Source organism: Cydia pomonella, chromosome 2, assembly GCF_033807575.1.
Source record: "Cydia pomonella isolate Wapato2018A chromosome 2, ilCydPomo1, whole genome shotgun sequence".
NCBI classification, from domain to species: Eukaryota; Metazoa; Arthropoda; class Insecta; order Lepidoptera; family Tortricidae; genus Cydia; species Cydia pomonella.
Window position 1 is genome coordinate 1,879,070 of NC_084704.1, and position 24,906 is coordinate 1,903,975.

A 24,906-nucleotide genomic window follows, 5' to 3' on the forward strand; every position below is an offset into this window, starting at 1 on the left:
TCGATTGCGCTCTCAGCTGCTGTTTTCGAACCTGGAGTCTGTAACGACATGCTAGAACCTCCAGGATTTTCCACTTTTACTGCGCTTAGACGAAGGCGCATAGTTTTAACAATTAATACCTACCTAATTTTCATTGTTTACAGTATCGTCCGCTCCGGCGACGCCATCTACGTGCGCGTGGGAGACCACGACCTCACCCGCAAGTACGGCTCGCCCGGCGCCCAGACCCTGCGCGTGGCCACCACCTACATCCACCACAACCACAACAGCCAGACCCTGGATAATGATATAGCACTGCTCAAGCTACATGGGAAGGCGGAGCTCAAAGAAGGTCAGTTTATTTAACTTAGTTAATACACCTGTGTTTCATGTAGCAGACCACAGACCACCTCAACTACTAGACAGAGCACATAGGAAAACCGAGGTCTCCACACATAAACGCTCCCGTACTAATATAGTATGGGTGCATGACCGCTTGTTTCAGTTGCGTCCACAATTGCGACCAGGCCGCGTAGCCAACGTTACAATCGTCAACGCTCCGTAGCGTAGTCATCTCTCTCTATCACTCTTCCATATTAGTGCGATTGTGACAGTTGCGTTTCGTTCGCCACGGAGCGTGAACGATATGCACGTTGGCTACGCGGGCTGTACGTGTCATCTCTGTCCAGGAGGACAGCTACCTGTCTGTATGTCTCTCTATTGTCATGCGAATTATCTATGAAGAGCATATCTTCACTTCTTTCTTTATGCTTGTTTTGGGAGTGTACCTGGGATGTTATTATAAAATAGTGTTGAATGCAACTTCAACCCGTTTTTTTTTAAGATTAGGATTTTTCTAACCTCAATAGCTTCTTTTGAAATGCTAGGGTTCCTGTGATATCTAATATTGTGGCACAATAATATGAAAACAAAAGTATGATTCAGTGCATAGTTACTTAGATTTAATTTTGGAGGAAAAAAGTTACCACTACCTTTGAGGTTATAAAATTTCGAATCTGAAAAAAAAACTACTTATACTACTGCTCGAATCGTTGCATTTTACTAGTGTCTTTGTAGTCTGCGTGTAGCACCATTTTAGCATGAAATGGACTACAGTCACCCCATTAAAATCATAATGATGTTGTCACTATTGAAAATTTTGGTTTGATGAAAATTATTGAGGGTCAAATTTATTGCAATGTGTTGTGGTAATATTTTAAGACAATATAAAAAAAAACACAAATGGCACATTGGTGCGCAATATTTTCGTTGACCTGCTAATATTCGTAGAAAAGAGCATATTGTGTTGTATTGTCCCCGATGTTTTTTTTATATTATAGGACATTATTACACAAATTGACAAAGCCCCACAGTAAGCTCAATAAGGCTTGTGTTGAGGGTACTTAGACAACGATATATATAATATATAAATATTTATAAATACTTAAATACATAGAAAACACCCATGACTCGGGAACAAATACCCATGCTCATCACACGAATAAATGCCCTTACCAGGATTTGAACCCGGGACCATCAGCTTCGTAGGCAGGGTCACTACCCACTAGGCCAAACCGGTCGTCATAACCGATGTTGACCGTGATGTTGTTTCAGGAGTGTGCCTGGTGTGCCTGCCGGCGCGGGGAGTGAGCCACGCGGCGGGCAAGCGCTGCACCGTCACCGGCTACGGGTACATGGGCGAGAGTGAGTACACCTTTATACCAATGGGTCTCAAGAGCTATGGACGCTTTAGGATAATGGAGCTTTTCCTAGCGATGAGATGTCCAGGATCCCTTGGCCACGCGCTCTGTAAGGTATCCTGATCCAGAGGGAAAATTTAAGGTTTATTTGGATATTTTGGATTAAGTAACTAGTCCAGTTTCCACAATCTGTTTTTCTTCATGATCATGTATGAGCCCTGAGCACTTGCTTGAAAGGGTCAGTGCTTAGATATTCGGTTTTAAAGTCATGGCCTCAAGAAATAGTTAATGTTTCGACGTCCTAATTGATAGTATACAGTTAAAAGGTCCCTTTTTAGGGTTCCGTAGCCAAATGACAAAAAACGGAACCCTTATAGATTCGTCATGTCTGTCTGTCTGTCCGTTTATGTCACAACCACTTTTTTCTGAAACTATAAGCACTATACTGTTGAAACTTGGGAAGTAGATGTATTCTGTGAACCGCATTAATATTTTCACACAAAAATAGAAAAAAAAAACAACAAATTTTGGGGGTTCCCCATACTTAGAACTGAAACTCAATTTTTTTTTCATCAAACGTGTGGGGTAATATGTACCCCACACACTGGGATAGGTCTTCAAAAATGATATTGAGGATTCTAATATTTTTTTTTTCTAAACTGAATAATTTGCGCGCGAGAAACTTCCAAAGTGGTAAAAAATGTGTGTCCCCTCTGTAACTACTAAAATAAGAGAATGATAAAACTAAAAAAAAACGAAAATTGGTTTGAACGAGATCTATTAAGTAGTTTTTTTAATACGTCATAAATGGTACGGAACCATTCATGGGCGAGTCCGACTCGCACTTGGTGGCTTTTTATAGGAAAATGACCTCTGCTGCGATAAAAAAGGTTGAAGGGGTTAAAATTACTTTTCTAAATTTTGTATAAAACATATGCCGCAATAGTTTACGCATTATATTGCGTGAGATAAATCTTACAAATGTATTTTAATAATTCCAGCTGGTCCTATCCCACTGCGGGTGCGGGAGGCCGAGCTGCCGATAGTCAGCGACGCGGAGTGCATACGGAAAGTGAACGCCGTCACTGAGAAGATCTTCATCCTGCCCGCCAGCTCGTTCTGCGCGGGCGGCGAGGAGGGCAACGACGCCTGTCAGGTTAGATTATGGGGTGTCTTTTGATACCCCTCTTTCTAGGGCTAAATATAAGCGGCGAGGAAAAATTTGCCAAATTTCCACATGGCATAATTTTGGAATCTTTTCGTAATTTTGCATGGGAACCAAATTGTTAATTTCCAAAATGGAAACTTTTTAATTAAAATGTTCCTAAACTATACGAACACTGTGCCTACTTATTTTTGGAAAGTAACGCCTTGACAATAGAGGCGAGTTCAGATATTTGTGGCACCTTCGCCGCCCCGATATATCTGATGGCGACTGCAGCACTGACTGTTTTCAGACATCTGTTTATAGCATGTAGTTGGTCCCTATAAGATTATTTGTTTTTTTTTTACGAAGAGCAAAAGTTTGGCCACTTTTAATCGGCTATTTGTGACAACTTATATACTAGACAATAATTATAATGATTCGATTCCCGAATGATTATTACCATGGGCGTAGGCAGGTACAGACTGCCCCCCCCCTCGCCCCTAGAGCTCAAATTTTACATACAATGTAAGCCCCTCTGCGGCATCTGCCCCTCCTAGTTGACTGGCTTGCTACGCCCTTGATTATTATTACTGACCGTGGCTGCGTGCGGCAGGGCGACGGCGGCGGGCCGCTGGTGTGCCAGGACGACGGGTTCTACGAGCTGGCGGGGCTGGTGTCGTGGGGCTTCGGCTGCGGCCGCCAGGACGTGCCCGGCGTCTACGTCAAGGTACTGCATCTTACTTTATTACATATAAAATCTCTCAGCAAACTGAAGCCCTTGTTACCGGTCAAAACTAAAGTTGCATTCATTAACACCCTTATACTGCCCATTATTGATTATGGTGATGTGTGTTATCTGGACTTAAACGAAGAGCTTCTCGATAATTTGGACCGCCTGCTTAATAACCGCATTCGCTTCGTTTATTGCCTCCGCAAATGATCACGTTTCTTTTTTTCGCGCACAACTCGGCTGGCTTACCTTTTGTACTGTAAGATTTTTTTCTTTTTTGCAATAAAGATTAAATAAATAAAATCTATTTAAGCAACACTTAACGACGTAGATTGAGTGTGCAACTTTGAGTTGTACCTATTGTAGGTAGGCATGTCGTCAGCCATTTTGTAACTTGTTTAGTCGCAGGAATTAATTTCAATTTCAAATCGTTTATTTTAGGTTAAAACACATAATTAAATCACAAAAAAAAAAACAGAATTAGAGCAAGATAACTCGCAGCTATTTCGATAGCCCAGACTGTGCAAGTGTTATTTTAAACGTTAAACTTCTATTAAATTATTATTTTATAAAAAGTCAAAATAATCACCATACCTAATTTAAAAATAAAAATAACAGACCTCTCATTTTTAATGTTAAATAGAAATGAATAATTGTATAGGATATGAATATAATATGACTGAATGGAATTTAATGTAATATAATTATTATTATTTATTTATTTATTTTATGTTTTGGTTATTATTTATTATTTGAATATATCCCGAGCCCTCTCGCACATGAGAGGAGGCCTGTGCCCAGCAGTGGGACGTATATAGGCTGAATTATTATTATTATTATTATTATAGCATGTAGGCCCTAATTCCTAGATTTAAGTACTTGTAATACTAACAATTTTATGGACCCAGAGCCTGACATAAATACATTGAATTGAATTATGAATTACAAATTAAAATTCGCATGTCGTCTAATTGAGTGCCAGAGTAGGACAGTCCACTCGGTTGGCAATATTCGCCAAGACGCTGATAGGATTTAAGGTTGAGTGGTGGTTACAGGTGGTTAATTAATAGGTATGTACCTAAAGCATTTAACTTAGTTAACTTATTCAATATATCATTTTGCAGGTGTCTGCGTTCATCGGCTGGATCAACCAGATCATCTCCGTCAACAACCTATAGTATTAGACGTTACTAGAACTCTATTCAAAGGTCTGGGGTTTGTTACGTTCACATTGGACTGACAGGCGGTTCACCGCAAGCCATTTATAAGCGTCCAATAGATGAATAGTGTTCACACTACTAACAAGTCAAGTTCAGGTACTACGAGTATGGGCTCATTTACACGGTGCGAGAACTCGCGCGAGTTTCATTACATTGCGGTATTTAATCGGTCGCCGAATTAGTTGTAACCTCAATAGTCCGCAATGTAACTAAAATCGCATGCGAGTTCGCGTGCCGTCTAAATCGGCCCTATCTTTAACTTTCGATAATTTACTTTAAAAATGTACCTTTAATATGAAGGCCATTATTGTCAAAATCTACATAACCTGCATTATCTGCAGGAGTGAAAAATAAAAGTAAGTATGTACCTCATTTTTCACTTTTGCAAATGAATTAGTTTTTGCTTACCAATCAAAAAAGGAATGTTCGTTACTAAATTGAACTCAATCTAAAAACATATTACGTCTATGGAATTCAAACAGTAATGTTTGATAATAAATTGAATTTTGATTGTGAAACGTGTAACAGTGAAATTACAACTGCTACATATTTTTACTCTAGGTTTCGCACGCCTGCAGTTTGCGAATGCGTTGCGAAAATAAATAAGAAATATTAGAAGTGCAACATCCACTTCACTCTGAATGTAAATAAATAAGTTCTTATTAATTTTAAGTTAGTTTAAGTTAGGAATATTTAATTTATTTCGGCGGCATTTATATTTCTCCCACCACTTATTTATTCTGCACCCGGTTGGAGGCCATTTGTGTTTATTTGTAAAGGAAACTCAGCTTATGTGAAGATCTCTCTGATCTAATCTCATCCGAGAGTCACGGAACGCGCGCTCCGAGCATGCACACTTGATGCACACTCAACGCTGACGCTTTCGAACGTGCGTTCCGTCACAAAGTCGTAAATGTAGAAATAAAATAAACCATTTTTACTATCACATATGGTAGGTGGAGGTAAAGAATACAATCTCCGTGTACCAAAAAGTGTCCGTCAAAAAACCTTAAATAGGTGGCGCTACAATATCCAGAATATTTGAAGAAATTCAAATCATTTTTTTTTTCAAATCATAGACAGCGCACTTCACTTCGTCAATAACGCTTCGGTTCTTAGCCACTCTAGCGCTACTCTGGAGAAATTTGGAACTATTATTTATAGCTGACAGCTTTTGACTGACTTTTGCAACAGTTCTATGGAGATTGTAGTTCTTACCTCCACCTTCCATACTATCACATCAAAAGTACAGATGTAATGAACAATCGTTTGCCATCGTATTTTCTCGGAAAAGTTCGTATTTGTCATCCTACTTCAGTCAACCTCAGTACTTTTTGTCCTGAGCCTGGCTGAAAAAGCATAACGCACGTTTCATGCACGTTTCCCTGAAAATAAGATGGTAAAGGATTATTCACTATAGTTTGTCAAAGGGCTATCTCATTTCAAACATAGACAGAGGGAGTCATACTATCTTTGTCTTACACTAGTATTAGCATCCAAAAGAAAAGGATGAGTATAGTTTTTTTGTTCTTATTTACTGACAAATTGGTTTGACCAACTATACATCTGTACCTAATCTGTACCCCTAGTGTACAATGAGACTAAACGCAAACGCATACGTCACGTTTCGATATCGAATAACTAACTTATTTCTACTTTAATTTAAATTATTTTGTTTTAATTATTTTAATTTCAATATTTTTGTTTTGTTTTGGCCTAATTTAATTAGTTATAAGTATGTTGTGTGCCCTAGCAGGGCGTCATGGACTGACATTATTACTTGTTTAACACCTTTTAGATTTTATGTGCATGATTTTACAACGAAATAAATGAAATAAATAAATGTACACTAGGGGCTCTGATCTTATAGACGCACGAACACACAAAGACAAAAAGTCGGTAGGTACTTTTGCCATCAAATATATCACTTTTGATGTGAGCGCAGGTGCTTTGAGCGAGCTGGAGGAGCGCGCTTTTTAAAAATGGTTTATAACCAATCTTTCTCTCTCTGACTTAGGTCTGTGAGAAATTGCTTTCATGAGCAACTCAACTGATACTAAATATTATTTATTGTATAATTAAGTTATATTAAATCTATTTATTTGAGAAAACTAGGTGCTGGATAAAAGTTTTCTCTTTTTACAATACCTACATTTAGGCATCAAATGGCAAGGCCTTACTTATTAAAATCAAGGTATTTTTTTGATATTTTTATCGGAACTAATTAAAGACATATGTAATTTACAAAATATTACAAATTGTAGTAAAATCAATTTAAAATCCCATTTTCTTAATAGGGTTGTTTCCAATATTTTGAAACGCTAGTATTACGTTCTATATTAACTAAAAGTTGCCCTAACATTCAACTTTTATACTAAAAGCGGCTTTAAATATGTTACTCGTTAATTAACAAAATATATTTTGACAGATGCTTTCGCGCCCAAAACGCTCTGAAAATTGTGTGACGTCACAGTTTACGGTTTGACCCATAACTACATACACACGTAGAAGATACGAGCTGTCAACTGACATTTGTCATTTGTTGTTTATCGCCTAAGTGTCAACAGTGTCAATCCGAGGGTTGTGACGTCATCAGAATCTTCAAAGACGTTTCGAGTTTGGTCACGTGACGTGTGCTAAAAGATATTTTAAATTACAAAAATATGGTCATTACTCATTACAGGTCCCCTAAAAGTAGTTTAACATGTTATTATAATCCAAAAGAATTTATTGGGATACAATTCTGCCCTAAGATTTGTAGATGGAAACAACCCTATTCTAAGTAGGTAGGATTTCTAGTTCGAAAATATTCTTTTCTAAATTTACCTAGGTAGGTACCATATCATAAGAATCCTTGTTGTCATATTATTTAGAGCAGTTATTAGTTTTAGTACGGAAACCAAACAGATACGTAATAATACTTTATATACATATACACGGAGTAATCCAGGGGGTCCTAGTGTTTAGTTGTTGGGTGCTTTACTTTCGGCTATTGTTTGACTTTAAACAAAAAAAATTGGGCATGAATTTCATAAAGGAATACACAAGAAACCCATAAAGTAGTCCACAATACTGTAGCCAAAATTTGACAGCTTAAGTATATTGGGCTTTGCGACCCCATATATTATGCGGCAACTCGGATAGGTTGTCAAACGCTAAAAGGGTCGACAATGAGGGCTATAGTGTTTGATTTCGCCGCTAGGGTCGCTAGTGTAGACGAAGGTCTTTCGAAATGTAAAATGCATATAATTTTTGGGGGTTGCAAGTTTTTTTATCGCGAATTTTCACATCCTATTTTTAACTGTGGCAAATATGTTTCCACTCGGGGGCAAAGTTTGTTTAACCCTCGTGCCTTGAAACCCTCGCAATGCTCAAGATTCCAACTCTTCGCTTGCTCGGGTATCAACATTAGCACGAGCGGTTAAACAACTTTGCCCCCTTGTAAAACAAATAACTATTAAAATAAGCATATCAGAAATCAGAATCGGGTTTTCTGGACCTCACTCTACAGTGGCGCCAACTGTAGAGCACTCTTTTAGTGATCACAAGAAATATATGTAGCGTTAAAGCGCCATCTATTAAAGTTGCTATTTACACGCCTTAGCGCCACGGGCACCATTCCACACTAACCCGGGGCTAACCGGTTAAACCGTTAACCCAGTTTAAATTTTATTAGGTAACCAAGGTAACTCCAGGTTTAACCGATTAACCCCGGGTTAGCGGGATGGTGGAAGTGGCCATTAGTTATATACATATAAGCAAAAAGTGTGACACTAATGTCTAAATTTAGATATTATCTTATTGAATAAATAAGTCTTCAAATTGTCGGCTCTTCGCTGGACCACTGGATACGTCCAGGATATTTATATAATGATGATGTTTAGAATTAAGACGATAGTATTTTAGTAATTTATTTCTTATTTATTAGGAGCAAGGCTATGGTGTTAAAACTACGTATTTATTGAATTTCAAGCCATAACTTATTCAGGTAATTTCGTTAGGCTCTTGGGAGCATTGTAAATAAGACTTGTCATGTGCAATGCTGGTATATAAATAACTTTCATATTCTAAAAAAGGTTTGTTGTACAAGTCAGCAGAAGTCTTTTGCGTGGGCTTAGTAAGTTCAGTGCATGGAAAAGATTCTAGAAAAATACAGAATGTATTTGTAGTGAAGCGAGGATTACAAAAGGTTATAAAATTGCTGCGCTGTCTTGTATAACATTAAGCAATTTATATAGTACTTTAGGGTGTCACTCGTCGAGTTGATCAAACGTCGTGCAATGACAGCATTGAACATGACTTCGACGACGAACATAATCGATGTTTTTATTATTATTTTCCAAACATATTGTTTGGAATTCGCTTGAAAATGTCGATAGTGCGTCAGATTGCTTGGAGTCAGTTTTAGCTAAATACCTACTGTAAATTTAGTACTGTCCATTTGCTAATAAAATTGTGAAAATTATACAATTTCTTTTAATTCCCCTTTGATCTCTAACAGTATCAATAAGAAACGAGTAAAGTAGTGCAAAATGTAATATATAGTGTAAACTCCATTATAACGATTCACTCCCTATTGTAACAACTCGACTACATCTCGTCGTCACTACATCTATAAAACTACTCCAAAACTAAAAACTACTCAACGGATATTCATACAACTTTTATTTACCAATAGTGCTTCTTGAGGAAGGTTTAGGTATATAACTTGTTAAGGTGTTGTGTACATTGGTACAAATATGAAGATGTCGGAAAAAATAACGCTGGCTAAGAGCTTTAATCGAAAACGCTAAGCAGCCGTTTGAGCTATAACAACACATGTATGGTGGGGTTGTCTTTCTTTCATGGGTCTACAAAAAAGTCTGCGATGGTGACTAGGCGGGTCCACACAAAGCGAGCACACGTGCGAGCTGCGTGGCAATTTGCGAGGCGGCGTGCTCAGGCGAGGAAAACACTGGCCGGTTTGTGAGCAAGGAAATTGCCTCGCACGTAGGCTCGCTCTGTGTGGACCCTCCTAATGTCATATTTGTTCATATTTTATTAGTAAGCTGTTAATTTTTGAGTATGAAAGGTAATTAGGGAACTGTTTCTTTTTCATGCATGTTGTGTCTGCTATTTTAAGGTGCACACAAGTTTTTGATTGAAAATGTATATTCTTTATGATGTATTAGTTGTGACACCCAGTTAGACCATTAATAAAAAATAAAATTAAAAAAATGTCTATCTTTTTAAGAGCCCATCAACGTGCTCACTAGCGCCACTGCTAAATAATTGTGATTATTTAAATTTAAAGATAGATATTTATTATTATTATTATTATAGTATTTTGTATTTAAGTACCTTTTGAATACATCATAATATTTAGTTTTTACGTTGCTGGATTCGTCAATCTAGGCGTCCAAAGTTAAAACGGCCGTTTTTGTTTCGAGTTCATAAATCGACGAATCCAGCAACATAAAAACTAGTTTGATGTATTCAAAAGGCACTTAAATACAAAATACAGTACGTAAATGGCCCCCTTTTTTAAATATCTATCGTTAATATTAAATAATCACAGTTATTTTCCAGTGGTTGTGAGCACGTTGGTCTGTTAAGGATAACTTAATATACCCATTCTTAACTCCTAGAAAAAGAACACAGATTATAAATGTGGTATCTGCAAAGCTATTTACACGGATACAGTATTAATAATTATCAAATTAAATAAGTTAGTCCTGTTAAGCATTTCAAATAGATTACAATGGTCCCTTACACCATAAAATTTAAATAATTATTTCAAAACTAATCGTAAATTAAAATTCCATTTCGAGCCATATAATTTGCACAAAATGTTAAAGACGCTATCCTTGGTTAGTTCCAATTTTCACCACCGCATGCGCTGCGTTTGCTTTACTTACCCCCACCATGCACTTCGCACGTAGACAATATAGTTTACACTGTATACATTTTTTTTTAATTTATTTAAAAAAATAAAAATTAGAGTGAGACGAGTAGACGACATAAGTTACATGAAGCTCATCGATGATCCGGAGGCAACGCGTATGTAACACTTCTGGAGTTGCAGGCGTCCATAGGCACGGAGACTGCTTACCATCAGACGGGCCGTATGTTTGTTTGCCACCGACGTAGTATAAAATAAAAATAAGTGTTCAGCGCCTTTTACTTTAGCTCTCAAAATTTAGTTTCAAAGATTTGTACTATTTACAGTCTCTGTTATTACAAGCTTTTATTTACTTTCACCTGACCGTTGTCTGTTTGTAAACAAATCTTGCAAGTTAAATTTGACCCACTTCCCGGTTTCCGATTGAGCTGAAAATTTGCATACATATGTAAGTCGGGTGACAATGCAATATTATGGTACCATCGAGCTGATCTGATGATGGAGACAGGAGGTAGCCACAGGAACTCTGTGATAAAATAACGTTACCTAATTGTGTTTGGGGTTTTTAGAATTGTCTCGATGAGTATTAGTTGCTTGTGGAAAGAAGAGTACAGTCAGCGATAAAAGCTTGTAACAAAAATGAATTTTTTGCCAAAAAGTTATGTTTAATAATATGTAAGGACAATTGTATATAATTTACCTCAAGGAATTTGTCAATAATAATAAGACTTATTTGTTACATAAAGTATTTTATTAACGTTTCCAGTAAAAATCTACGTACACAGAGCAGTATAAATTTCATCAAACTTTATGTCAAGCAAATATAGCGTGAAGATACATGTTTACCTTAGTTATATAAACGTTCGTAACTTACCCGGGAATAAAATAAACTTATCGATCTTTAGTTTCACTGTCACCAACTATTATGATTAGCAAAGAGAATTTGAAATAGAGGTGGATTGTCAAAGAAAATTTACTGCCATCTTTCGACACATGACTAAAATTTTTAGAACGCCATTTGACTTTGATCCTTATTTACTGATATGTGTTAAATATCAAAAAGCGCCATCTAATAGATCAAAGGCCAAAGGTATGACAGCATCGTTTCGAGCGATGGCGCCACAACCTTTAGGTTGTGCCCGGTAAGATGGCGCTCCTTTTTGATATTTAACAAATTTAACACATCACTGAAAGAATAAGGATCAAAGTTAAATATTAAATGGTGTTCTAAAAGTTTTACTCATATGTCGAAAGATGCCAGTAAATTTACGTGGCTACAAAGTTTTCTTTCACAATACACCTCTATTTCAAATTATCTTTGTTATTGGCTATGTGCAAAACTGCGACGCCACCTGGCGGCTATGGGTAACACTAGTGGCTCTGGGAGCTGTAGAAGTTAAGTCGTGTTAAGATTAGAAAATGTAAAAGTGAAAAATCGTGGTAGAGTCGTTATCACGGTGAACTCGCAATGGTCTTAAGCTAAAACTGGATCGACAGAAAAACGATTTAATCATAGAATCTGGTCATAAAGTTCTCGAGAATCGGTCAAGAGATATTGACATTTTGGAAAATATTTTTACATAATTTCATGTATATCAACCAATTGTACTATTATAAAAATTGAGGGGAAAAAAAAAATTATATAAAATTTTAATTAAGCACCTACTTCTAACTCCTTTAATAATATTATAGATTCGACAAAAATCAAAAACAAATAGTGTCAAATAATTTCAAAAATGTTAATATAGGAAAATCAGGACTACGTTTGTAAGAAAAGGTGATTTCACGCGGAGATTTTCTTTAACGCTTCGGTCAAAGAGTTACTTTACAGTACCAATGTCAAAAAGCACAAAATTAGGCGTGTTAAACTACATTTTGCCACGTGTCGGTTTTAGTTCCCCCACCACGCGCTGCACATAGCCAGTAAATATGAAATAGTCTCACAAAGTTAGGATAATTACATACATATGTATTTTCGCATTACTTTTTACTAAATTCTGTAATATTTCACTATAGTTTTTTTAATGCCAGCAAGAAACATAGATTTTCACTACCGAAAATTAAACTTATCTAAAATTAATATCTGAAACCAGCCAATAATTTCAATATGTCGAAATAAATGAACAATCTCACGTTTGCTATGTATTATACTTTGTCGTTTGCACATTACAAAATAATTGCTTTTAAAAATAAAATTAACGCCCATAAATGCGCCGATTATTTTATATTTATAAAAAAAAAAAAAAAAAATTGGCGACTCATTCGTGTTCACACGTAAATATCCTTACAAAAACATAATTATAATCTAAAACGCGTATTTTCAATAATTATACCTATTAAAAATAATTATTTTAAGTATACGATACAATACCTTTCTTTCCTACTATTACGCCATCCACGTCTAGGTCAATTGTTACTTAGTGGTGGATAGGGGGTATTACTGCAAAGTTTTGTCGCCAGAGTGCAGCACTAGAGGCCGCGAAAATTTATTATCTGCCTCTTTATCGCTCGAATATGTAAGTGATAGAGAGGCAGATAACAAAACTTAGATTTTCGTGTTTCGTGGTTGGCCCTCAGTATGTGCTAGAGGTTTGCTGCAGTTTTGCATAATATTCCCTATTGTTAAGTGTGAATCTCTATACACCGTGGACCAATTAAACCAGACAGATTTCAAAGGTGTATTCTTGACCGCATTTAGAGACTAAAACATACAATGTTTTCTGAAATCGGTCTTGTTTTAGAGATAATGACAATTTCTGTGAAAATTTGTTTCTTTTATAACTTAGTCAAAAACGCCTTTTTAGCTGTGACGCTGCCACTATGTGACTTGGTTTAGACATACCTACTGACAGATATTAAAGTTTTAAAGTAAACTCGCAATTTTCGTCTGTAAATAAAATAAAAAAACTTTACTTATTCGTTGTAATGTTTTTTTTTCACCAAGGTATAAAAATAAATAACGTGTCGTGTGAATAAAAAATTTTTTTTTTCGGCAAAAAAAAATTTTTTTTTGGCGAATTTGGCCAAAACTAGTAAAATTTTTTGCTCCTTATGACCTCAGGAATGCGTGGTTAAAATCTGTCGGGTTTAATTGGCCCACGGTGTATAACACAGTGTTCCTTGAAACTAGTAAATCTTTAGTTGGAGTTAATATTGTTAAATGATAAATGGGAATTAACTAAATTTAAATCAATTTTGAATGATAATGTACTGAATGTAGGTAATAATAATAAACAAATCTTTATGTGAATAAATGCAGAAAATACCATTATTAAGTTACCACTTTAATATTCCTAAAAGTATAAGTAAACCTTCGTGCATTCCGACAAGGTTCATGATAGGCGTGGCGTGCAAAGGGTTAACAACCCTATACCAAAGAGAATTTGAAATCGAGGATTATCAAAATAAACTTTGTAGCCACAGTAAATTTACTGCCATCTTTCGACACAATTTCACTAATATGTGTTAAATTTGTCATAGTCGCTTGAGAAGCTGCCGCCATACCTTTGACCTATGTTCTAGTAGATGGCGCCACTTTTGATATTTAACAAATTTAAGACATATTAGTGAAAGAATAAGGATCAAAGTTAAATGGCGTTCTAAAAGTTTTCACCTCTATTTCAAATTTTCTTTGCCTATATTGTACTCGAGGAAACCTCAGCAGGGAGTGCGTGTAATGATGAACCCTGCCGATGGCGATCCGTGTACATTTCGATTGTTATTAGTTTGTGTCATCCACGTTGACGCGCAGATTTGTCAAATCTAACCTTTAATAATATGACAATACGTGTCAAGGCATGCGTCTTCGTGAATGACACGATCTATGAGATTAACGTCTATACTCTGTATCTTTAGGTATTTAAATAAAAGTTAGCAAAATCTAGGCTTCTTAAGCCAGTTGAGGGTAGATGAAAACATTCTATTATCAAATAATGTAGGTTTAAGTCAGATCGTTCAGTCACAGATCCAGGCGGTTTCGTATTTGGTTGATTAGCGAATATATGTTAAAACTACCCGAAAATGTACAAATAAGGAGTATTACTGTAATGTTCTGCCGCCAGAGTGCAGCACTAGCACGTATCTTAAACCATAGAGTAACTTATGCATACTGAGCTTTAAACTGTATTTTGAGAAGTTTTCAGAGATAATAAAATGTGACATTGATGCATCGAGGCGGTTTGTTTACAAAGGGCCTATTGGGAAACGCGAAAATCGAAATGTATCTGCCTCTTCATCGCTCAAATATGCAAGTGATAGAGAGGTTAGATAACGAAATTACGATATTTTTGATTCGCGGTAGGCCCTCAGATTGTGATGGATGTGGTAGTGGCGCCCCCTACGCAGTTTCGCGTAATATTCCCTATTGTTTGTTTAGTTTTATTGAACCTTTTGAACGCCAGACGGCGAAGGAATATGCCGCGCCCCGGACGCCAGGCACACGCGATTATTTAAGCGAAACTGAACTTTATGGAGTTCCGCAAAATTTCCTATTCAATTGGCGATGCTGTCGGCTGGAGCCGACGTTGGCGTCCTTGGCAAGACTTTCCGATGACGGCCAGAGCCGACTGTGGCGGTCAATAGGTTAAATACCTAAAGATACAGCATATGGCTACACCTAATATTAGCATTTTGACGGATACGGATGATGATGATGATGACGGATACGGATATCGATTAGAAGATTTGTTATCGCTAATAAATGTTTGTGCAAGTTGGTAAGGCTGATGTTAGTCGTTCCTCTCGACGAGCGGCTTCTTGTGGCTGGCGGGCGCGGGCAGGCGGGAGCGCTTCGTGTGGCTGGCCGGCGCGCGGGCCGCCGCGCCGTTCTCCTTGCCGGCCTGCTGCGGCACAGATATACTTAGTCGACCGTCTTGTCACCAGCAAAAGGAGGCAAATTTGAAAATACAAGGGTTAGCGACACTAATAATTCCAAAATCGAGGTTTCAATCGAATCGAGGAGAAATAAAGGGCACTCGCCAGTCAGTTAATCAATCCTCAGGAAATAAATCTCCATGTACCAAAAGTGTCATCAAAAAACCTTAAATAGGTGGCGCTACAATACCTAGAATACTGAAAAAAAAAAACAAATCATAGACAGCGCACTTCACTCTGTCAATAACGCCTAGGTTCTTAGCTACTCCGGAGAGATTTGGGACTATTAGTTATAGCTGACAATGGACACATGTGTATATTTGGCACTTTATCCGTGTCTATATTTAAATCTTTGTACAAGCGGGGGATATTTGACAGAAGTTATCTTGGCGTTAAAATCCTGTGTCAAACGAAAATAGCTTTCACAGTGCATATTTACATGACGTCCGATTTGGCCTAGTGGGTCCCCTGCCTACGAAGCTGATGGTCCCGGGTTCAAATCCTGGTAAGGGCATTTATTCGTGTGATGAGCGTGGATATTTGTTCCCGAATCATGGGTGTTTTCTATGTATTTAAGTATTTATAAATATTTATATATTATATATATCGTTGTCTAAGTACCCTCAACACAAGCCTTATTGAGCTTACTGTGGGACTTAGTCAATTTGTCTAATAATGTCCTATAATATTTATTTATTTATATGGTGCTATACTTTTCCGCACTAGGACTTAAATAAGCACATTATGTAACTATATCGAAAATTTTAAGGGTCATATGTACTGTAAAACGCTGTACGATATAAATCGGTCCTGTATTAATTTATTGCTACTCGTTACGAATTTCCTATTTTTGACACTTGTATCGTAATTTACTATTTACCTTTCTGTAATAAAGATCCGTTTCGGACGTACACTTGAGCATAGCACTGGGCGGGCGGGGCTCGGCGGGCGGCTGGGCGGGCGGCGAGGGCGAGGTGAGCTCGCTGAGCGCCGAGTCCTCCGACACGGACTCGCTGTCCGACGCCGGCCGGCTCGACGCGTCCGACTCCAACACTATGCAATCCTGTATAACGTGTTTCAATTCAATAAAACTTTTTAACAAAAAAATAAAACCGACTTCAAAAATAACCAAAAGCGCCAGTTTCCTCGATTTCTCCAAGATTCCATCATCAGACCCCGACTTGGTGCCGACGGAACCATCTCGGGGTTATACCCGTTCAATTAAAAAAAAAAATTTGAAAATCGGTTTATGATTCTGAAGGATATCGAGTTACATACAAAAAAAAACAGTCGAATTGAGAACCTTCTCCTTTTTTGAAGTCGGTTAATAATGTGTTTAAAAGGCAAGGAATTTGATTGATTGATTGATTAATAAATAAATAAACAAATATTCAATAGGGTATCCAAAAGCTGTACGGGACTGTTGTATGAGGCCGGCCGTGGATGAAGACACAGTAACCAAAATGATACTAATCAGTGGGCGAGTACAGCTGGAAATTATTTTTTTATTTTTTTATTATGATAAGTTACCTCGTCGTGTCCGTTGTGCCGCATGGCGCGGAACCGCGCGAGGATGCGGTCGGGCGGCGACGTGGCCGCCAGCGCGCGCGGGAAGCGGTACTCCTGCCGCACCGGCGTCTTGCCTGACACACAATATCACATCACTTTATATTACATATAATAAATAAAATAATAATAATAAATATTATAGGACATTATTACACAAATTGACTAAGTCCAACAGTAAGCTCAATAAGGCTTGTGTTGAGGGTACTTAGACAACGATATATATAATAGGTATATAAATATTTATAAATACTTAAATACATAGAAAACACCCATGACTCAGGAACAAATATCCATGCTCATCACACGAATAAATGCCCTTACCAGGATTTGAACCCGGGACCGTCAACTTCGTAGGCAGGGTCACGCACTAGGCCAAACCGGTCGTCTAAAATCATATCACAGAAAACAAGTTGCGCAACGTCCTGCACAGTCAGCAGTGTATAGGAATGTCGTGACAGCAGCCAATCGAAGTTACCAGTGGGCGAGTACAGCTTGAAGTCCTCCCCAAACGCCCTCCCCTCGAGCTGTTCGTGGTGAGCGAGCGCGCGCCGCACGTCGTCGTGGAACACGGCGGCGCGCTGCAGCAGCCCCTGCACGGCGCCGCGCTGCGCCGCCAGCGCCGCGCGGGAGCGCTGCACGAGGCCGGCCGTGGACGACGACACGGTCGCTAACGAGGATACGGTCGCAGCGGCTGACGCCTGTGGACAGACAGTGCACATTAACCACGTTTTCCTACTCCTCTACTGTTATCTGTCATTTATGCATTCATTAACACGAATATAAGAACATAGATAAAAGGTCTCAAGAAAAGTCTATATTGTCTATTCCTCATAACAGCACTTGTGCTTTTAATCGCTATAACGTTACTGCGATTAATGGCTACCAACCTAACAAATTAAAACGAATACAATTTTAAACTAAGTGCATTGCTGCCAACTTACAAAATATTCATTTGGTTGCATAGTAAAAACAATTACTTCATAAGTCAACACGCATGTGACACCCGTAATATAGCAACACCCATAGACTACGAAGACCGCTTAGCGTTGCTTGTTAGTCTCCGCAGGCTACGGTGGCCAAAATTGAGAAAAAACTGTCCAAAAAATTAATTTAGCAAGTAGCAAGTACCAGGGCCTCACGAGTTACGAGAAGGTGTCGCTGACCGGCCGGGGGCTCGCGCGTCTTGGCTATATACTTTTGCTTTGTTTACCTAAATTCAGATTTATTTTTGTTGACTCGTAGGAAAAGTATTATATGCAACGTTGTATAAGTATGTCAAAAAATGCTCGTGGCGTATTCCTTTACAATGTTCGGCTCCGGCTCACATTGTAACTCACGCCACTCGCCTTTTTTGACCCTTCTTATACAACTATTGCATAAAATACTATTAAATCATGTATGTCTAATTTTATAATGTAAATATTTAAGTGTGATATGAGCAAAAGCTTGAAATAAATGATTTTATTTATTTATTTTTCTTTTTTTAAGCAGGGTTTTATGACTCTAATATTTGGCAACATTATAAAATCATGTGGAATTTTAGGATATGGCAGAAAAGGCATCAGAGCCAAGTGAATGCAGTGGAAATGAGAGCGTCGGGAGGTGTGTGATGTGAAATTACAAGATAGAATTAGGAACAGTGTGATAACGCAAAGTGACTGAACGAAGATGTAGTGACAAAAATTGTGAAAGATAGGTTGAGATGGTTTGGACACGCGGAAGGAATAAGTGAAAGAAGGCTAACAAAAATAATGTATAAGGGAGAAGTAGAAGAGGGAGCTGGAAGGGGTAGACCTCGGCGGACTTTCTCCGATCAAATCGGGGAAATCCTGAAGAAAGGCCAGGTCAAAAGCACCCTAAACCGGCGAGCATGTATGAGAGAAATGTCATGAAAATGAAGGAAGCGAAAGAGGTATGTCAGGATCGTAGCAAGTGGAAATCCGTGGTTTCTGCTTGCCCCTCCGGGTGAGTATATAAATAAATAAATATTTATAGGACATTATTACACAAATTGACTAAGTCCCAGTAAGGCTTGTGTTGAGGGTACTTAGACAACGATATACATAATATAAATATTTATAAATACTTAAATACATAGAAAACACCCATGACTCAGGAACAAATATCCATGCTCATCACACGAACAAATGCCCTTACCAGGATTTGAACCCGGGACCATCAGCTTCGTAGGCAGGGTCACTACCCACTAGGCCAAAGCGGTCGTCAAAATATGCATGTGAAATTTTTCGAGTCAAATTTTTGTCCTTTTGGTTATCACACAATCCTCTCCTCCTCTCCTCTCCTCTGGAATTGCAGGCGTACATAGGCTACGGAGACTGCTTACCATCAGGCGGGCCGTATGCTTGTTTGCCACCGACGTAGTATAAAAAAAAAAAAAAGAACAGGACACAACCGTTGTAAGTTCATATGCCTTCAACTTGTCACTGTGAACTTGACATTCGAATCAGGAACGATTTGATTGGTTTGGGGACGTGGTTAGGCCAGCGGGCAATGACGATTCACTGCATTGTTAAAGCGAGCGAACTATAGTCAGAGACTAGAGCATTAGAAAGCTACTATAATCGGAGAGCTCCAGCTGTGGAATGAGCTCCCTTCCGAGGTTTTTCCGAGGGTCTACAGTATGGGGTTCATCAAAATAAAAATAAATTCGACTTCAAAAATTACCAAAAGCGCCATACATGTACCTATAACATTTGAAGAGTTCCCTCGATTTCTCCAAAATCCCATCATCAACTTGGCGCCAACGGGACCATCTCGGGTTTATACCCGATGAAATAAATAAAAAAATTGAAAATCGGTTCACGATTCTCGGAGATATCGAGTAACATACATACAAAAAAAAACAGTCGAATTGAGAACCTCCTCCTTTTTTGAAGTCGGTTAAAAAAGGAGTGTACATGTTTTTAAAGGGTCTTAAAAGGAGTTGCAGGCGTCCATAGGCTGCGGTGACTGCTTACCATCAGGCGGGCCGTATGCTTGTTTGCCACCGTCGTGGTATTAAAAAAAAACTAATGGACGTACCTCAATCTTCTGCATGACGGCATCCAGCAGCTGCTTGTTGCCGGCCAGGACACTGTCCAGCGTGTCGTTGGTGCGCTCGCACAGCTGCTGCGTGCTCTGCTCTCCTAACGCGATGGCAGAGTTCGCCTCTTGCTGTGGAACACACAAAAATGGTTTCAAAACAAAAAAATAGGTAAGAAACAGAATCATTCAATTGGCTACTTGACAGTTTTTTGTAAATAATATCAATCGATCTTGATTTTCTTGGGGATCAAATGTCTATAGGGAGCGTGCATGAACTGTAGGAGGCAGCACAGAAGCCGTCAGATTTTTGGCGCGAGGCATAAATGTGATGTTTTTTGTTCCGATGTAGCCCACAAGATGGCAGAACCTACTATGCACAAGAAAACACGTGACGTGTACATGTACATGTTTATGGTTCCGATTCAGGCCACAAGATGGCAGACCCTCCAACGCGCACGGTCCCTATATAGGACTCATGGCATTTAAGCAACACAAAGGTCAGAAATGAGAGTTAAAGTCTGACGCTCGCACTCTACGATTGAAACGCCTCTAACAAAATGATATTGTAATGTGACGTCACATTGACCCTGAAATATTGCGTTTATGTATATAGTTATCATCCAATTTATTTTCTAAACCATTTTTTTTTTCTTTTTGTTAGCCAAAAAAAATTTTTTTTGGGACTGGAGCCTTGTATTTTTTTATAATCTCAATATGTCTTTTTAAATTCCACTTTTTTTTATAATAGATGGCTCATTTTCTATCCCTTTAGCTAAATTTAGTTATAATATTGAACATGTGTCAAGTACCCAATTGAAAATGATCGGATCTCAGAATAGGGGGGTTTGATAAGTGTCATGCGTACCTCGATCTGTTCCGTGGCACTCGTGAGCAGGTCCAGCAGCTCCTTGTTGTAGTGCTCCGTCACGTGCACGATGTTGCCCGAGAACGCTCGCAGGTCCGCGTTCAGAGCGATCGTACCTGCATTTTTTTTTTACAAAATACAAATACAAAAATTCTTTATTTCCTAATAATATACATTTTTGTGATGCAGGGGATGGAGCCGCCCGGTAAACAAAACAATGCTTGTGTTGTTATTATTATAATAGCGGTAGTCATTGCAAGATCACTTTATACCCTGTATCTTTAGGTATTTAAATAACAATAAACAATTTGTAAATTTTCGGGTAGTTATAACATTGATTGGTGAACCAACCAAATATAAAACCGCCTGGATCTGTCACTGAACGACCTGACACTGAAAGAAATGTTTGCATAACTGTAACAAAATTTTGGTTACTGTTTACACAAAAATTGGGACTTGCGAACTATGTGTTATATGTTACAAAACCGTGTTTGGCTATCAGTGTTCAGGTACTGGGTATACACTACAATAGTACATTACGATACAAGTGCGAAAAATAGGAAATTCGAAACGAGTGGCGATAAATTAAAACACGACCGAAGGGAGTGTTTTAAATCGACACGAGTTGCGAATTACCTATTCGCACATGTATCGTACAACGTTTTACAGTACATATGGCCCTTTAAATGTTCGACACAGTAACGTAATATGCTACTTCTCGCACTAGTGCTATAAAGTAGCCCCATATGTACTGTAAAATAAGTTTGTAAATTTATGCAAAGTTTATTTTCTTATAACCGTAGTTTAGTTATTTAGTAAAGTTACAAAACCAGTTCGGCTATCTATTTTTTTCAGTGGATGTTAACCTACATTATTTGATCATGTAATGTTTTCATCTACTGGCTCAAGGAGCCATTTGAGAGTAGATTTTGTTTACTTTTATTTAAATACCTAAAGATACAGAGTATAGTTGTGAGCGATACCGCTTGGCACTTGTTTCTAGGAACAACTAGACTCGACGATGACACATAGATTTGTGATAGATGAAACATATCACTTATATAAAAAGGTCTGATTTCGTGCAGGAAGTTTGTTCAATTTCGTTGTAATTTTCGGATAATGTACATACTTTATTGCACATAGAAACAAAAAAAACGAAAAACACAGTTGTAAATTAAATACAACAAAAGCGAACTTATCCCTGGATGGCATCTCTTTCAGTTAACCTTTGAGGAAATGAGTAGAACAGAAGTAACGACGAATGAATGACAAACACAAACAAAATAATAATAAGAGTTATGGATGAGGAACTCAATTATACAAATACACCGTATTATTAATTGTATGAGGTGTTTTGAGGATGTTATAAATGACGTGGTACTTGCCGAGACCCCCTATACCCACGTGTCGACCATCTTCCTGAACACCTCACGTAATTATGAAGGCTTCCTTACCCTCGACAAGCTCCTTGCTGTACTTGTCCATGCACTTGAGGCACGCAGTGCCGCCGGCCTCGCACTCCGCGAGATCGGCGTCCGCCATCTTGTTTTCTTCCTCTGCCGCCGCCATTTGCTCCGCCCGCCATGACTGGACAAACAATAAATAATAACTAAATAAATAAATAAGTAAATAAATATTATAGGACATTATTACACAAATTGACTAAGTCCCACAGTAAGCTCAATAAGGCTTGTGTTGAGGGTACTTAGACAACGATATATATAATATATAAATACTTAAATACATAGAAAACACCCATGACTCAGGAACAAATATCCATGCTCATCACACAAATACATGCCCTTACCAGGATTTGAACCCGGGACCATCAGCTTCGTAGGCAGGGTCACTACCCACTAGGCCAAACCGGTCGTCATATGTTGTTAGAGCTAAGCTATACATAAGTACTATTTTTAGAAAACGATACATACACACACAGGCAAAAATCATGGGGCGCTATTTTTAATTTAGAATTTTTAGCTTTATGCTTTTCCCTGTGCAAGTCATTAAAAAGACCAAATTTCCTCGCGCGGCAAATGGTCAATGTATATGTGCCTCGGTACATGAGCCGTTTGCCGCGCGAGAGAATTTCCTCGCGACGCTGCTCGCTCTGTGTGGATCCACCTATTCATGGTCAATGGACCCCGTATTTATTCGTTCATACGTGTTGTAGTGTATGCATCGTTATTGGAGATGTTCACGCCATTTTTTTGTCCTGTGCGTATTGTGCGTATTGGGCATGCAGTAATATAAATATAAATATTATAGGACATTATTACACAAATTGACTAAGCCCCACGGTAAGCTCAATAAGGCTTGTGTTGCGGGTACTTAGACAACGATATATATAATATATACATATCTATAAATACTTAAATACATAGAAAACATCCATGACTCAGGAACAAATATCCATGCTCATCACACGAATAAATGCCCTTACCAGGATTTGAACCCGGGACCATCGGCTTCATAGGCAGGGTCACTACCCACTAGGCCAGACCGGTCGTCTATGCAGTGCGTGTTTCTTATGTTTCATACATTAAGTTTACAGACTACGCCAATTCAGCATGGGCAATATGCACTATATCTTCATTTGACATGTTATCATTCGTTTGATTCTTAAATAGCGAGTTTATGATTTTAAGGGTCTATTTCACAATGTCCAAGTAAAGTCCTGAACAATCTACTTACCATTTATTTGATGATTAAAGTCAACATTGGCGTTTCACAAGCTTAAAAGCTCCAATTGAGGGGGGATTTAAATCTTCTCGGGTCAGAGGTGTAGGGTCAGAGCCGGTTTAGCTTTATTTGACGTTCATAAGCGCATTGTAATATGCCTACTTGAATAATAAACTATCTTTATCTTAACTGATAGATAAAGTGCTAAGTTTTGCAAGTAGTTTTATTTGGCAATTAATTTGTTAGTTAATTAGGTATCCAATACTCTCATACTTTGTGAAACGGACCCTTAATCTTAAAGAGTCATGTTATTTGAACGACAAGCTGTAACTACTGATAGTATTCACAAGTTTTATTTTGGCGTGTACTAACCTCGATATTCCTGAGCCGTTCTTCTAAAGTGTTCTTCTCGTGTTCGACATCAGCTATCCTCTTGTCGAGCCTGGCGTAGAGCGCTTGGCGCTCGGCCTCGACGTGTCGCGCCAGTCGCAGGCGCTCCTCCTCGGCCCAGCGCTCCAGGCGCGCCTCGCCCTCCCGGCGCTCGTGTTCGATGTCGGACAGTTGTTTCGTGACGCGGTTTTCTAGGTGAGACCTCTCGGTTTGTAGTTGCTGGAAAAATAAAGATTACTTCGGTGTTTTTCAAATAATGAATATTAAGGGCATTTTCAGAAAAATTGCCCCATTTTCTTTTTTCGAAAAACTATCAACTTTTGAGTTATTCCTACTCAGAAACACGAAGATTATCGATTTAAAAAGGAAAAAAAAAGTGTCCGAAAAAAAAATTGTTTTGTGACGTATTTTCACATACATTTTGTATGAATTGTCACACAACTGACTCCTAAACTTTGTATGAAAACTGGGGGCACTTTTTTTCGTTTAATTTGAGCAGCAGACGGTGATAACATGTTTTATAATACACTACATTATTTGATTGTGTGTGAACAGTTGAACACATCATTCTTGGCAGGCATTGTGTTCGTTATCCCTGTCTCCGTTGTTGCTATCTAGATAGGTTGTAGTCCTCTTTTAGAAGGTGGCTTCCTGAACCATGTAAAAGAGGACTATTGAACCGTTGTAAATCTTTTCATGAAAAAAGTAGAGAAAGAGCCTGAAAAGGTAGAGTTTGGTGAGACTACTAGAGTAGCAATATTAGCTAAAAGATGTAACCTATTCTTCACGTGCATTAATAAATTATTTCATTATTATGATTTCATTA

General features: G+C 38.2%; 3 protein-coding genes across 4 annotated transcripts in view; 1 reads left to right on the plus strand and 2 right to left on the minus strand.

Moving 5' to 3' along the window:
- LOC133531266 (protein masquerade) overlaps positions 1 to 5,138 on the plus strand; it is a 56,883-nt gene extending 51,745 nt beyond the window's left edge. Inside the window, exons 11-15 of the mRNA XM_061869399.1 lie at positions 144 to 331; positions 1,594 to 1,683; positions 2,681 to 2,835; positions 3,440 to 3,553; positions 4,681 to 5,138. Of these exons, the coding sequence (XP_061725383.1) occupies positions 144 to 331; positions 1,594 to 1,683; positions 2,681 to 2,835; positions 3,440 to 3,553; positions 4,681 to 4,734 (601 nt within the window). The 3' untranslated portion in view covers positions 4,735 to 5,138. The remainder of the gene's footprint in view (positions 1 to 143; positions 332 to 1,593; positions 1,684 to 2,680; positions 2,836 to 3,439; positions 3,554 to 4,680) is intronic.
- LOC133531428 (uncharacterized) overlaps positions 1 to 24,906 on the minus strand; it is a 357,292-nt gene that overhangs the window by 318,053 nt on the left and 14,333 nt on the right. The gene's annotated exons all lie outside the window — the stretch shown is intronic.
- The window catches only part of LOC133531192 (kinesin-like protein Klp61F), a 44,904-nt gene continuing 34,111 nt past the window's right edge, over positions 14,114 to 24,906 (minus strand). For both annotated transcript variants that reach the window (XM_061869337.1, XM_061869329.1), the window contains 8 exons: positions 24,063 to 24,299; positions 22,463 to 22,595; positions 21,009 to 21,124; positions 20,141 to 20,272; positions 17,574 to 17,796; positions 17,060 to 17,172; positions 16,410 to 16,592; positions 14,114 to 15,498 (listed from right to left, as the gene is read on the minus strand). In XM_061869337.1, coding sequence (XP_061725321.1) covers positions 15,385 to 15,498; positions 16,410 to 16,592; positions 17,060 to 17,172; positions 17,574 to 17,796; positions 20,141 to 20,272; positions 21,009 to 21,124; positions 22,463 to 22,595; positions 24,063 to 24,299 — 1,251 coding nt within the window. In that variant the 3' untranslated portion in view covers positions 14,114 to 15,384. The remainder of the gene's footprint in view (positions 15,499 to 16,409; positions 16,593 to 17,059; positions 17,173 to 17,573; positions 17,797 to 20,140; positions 20,273 to 21,008; positions 21,125 to 22,462; positions 22,596 to 24,062; positions 24,300 to 24,906) is intronic.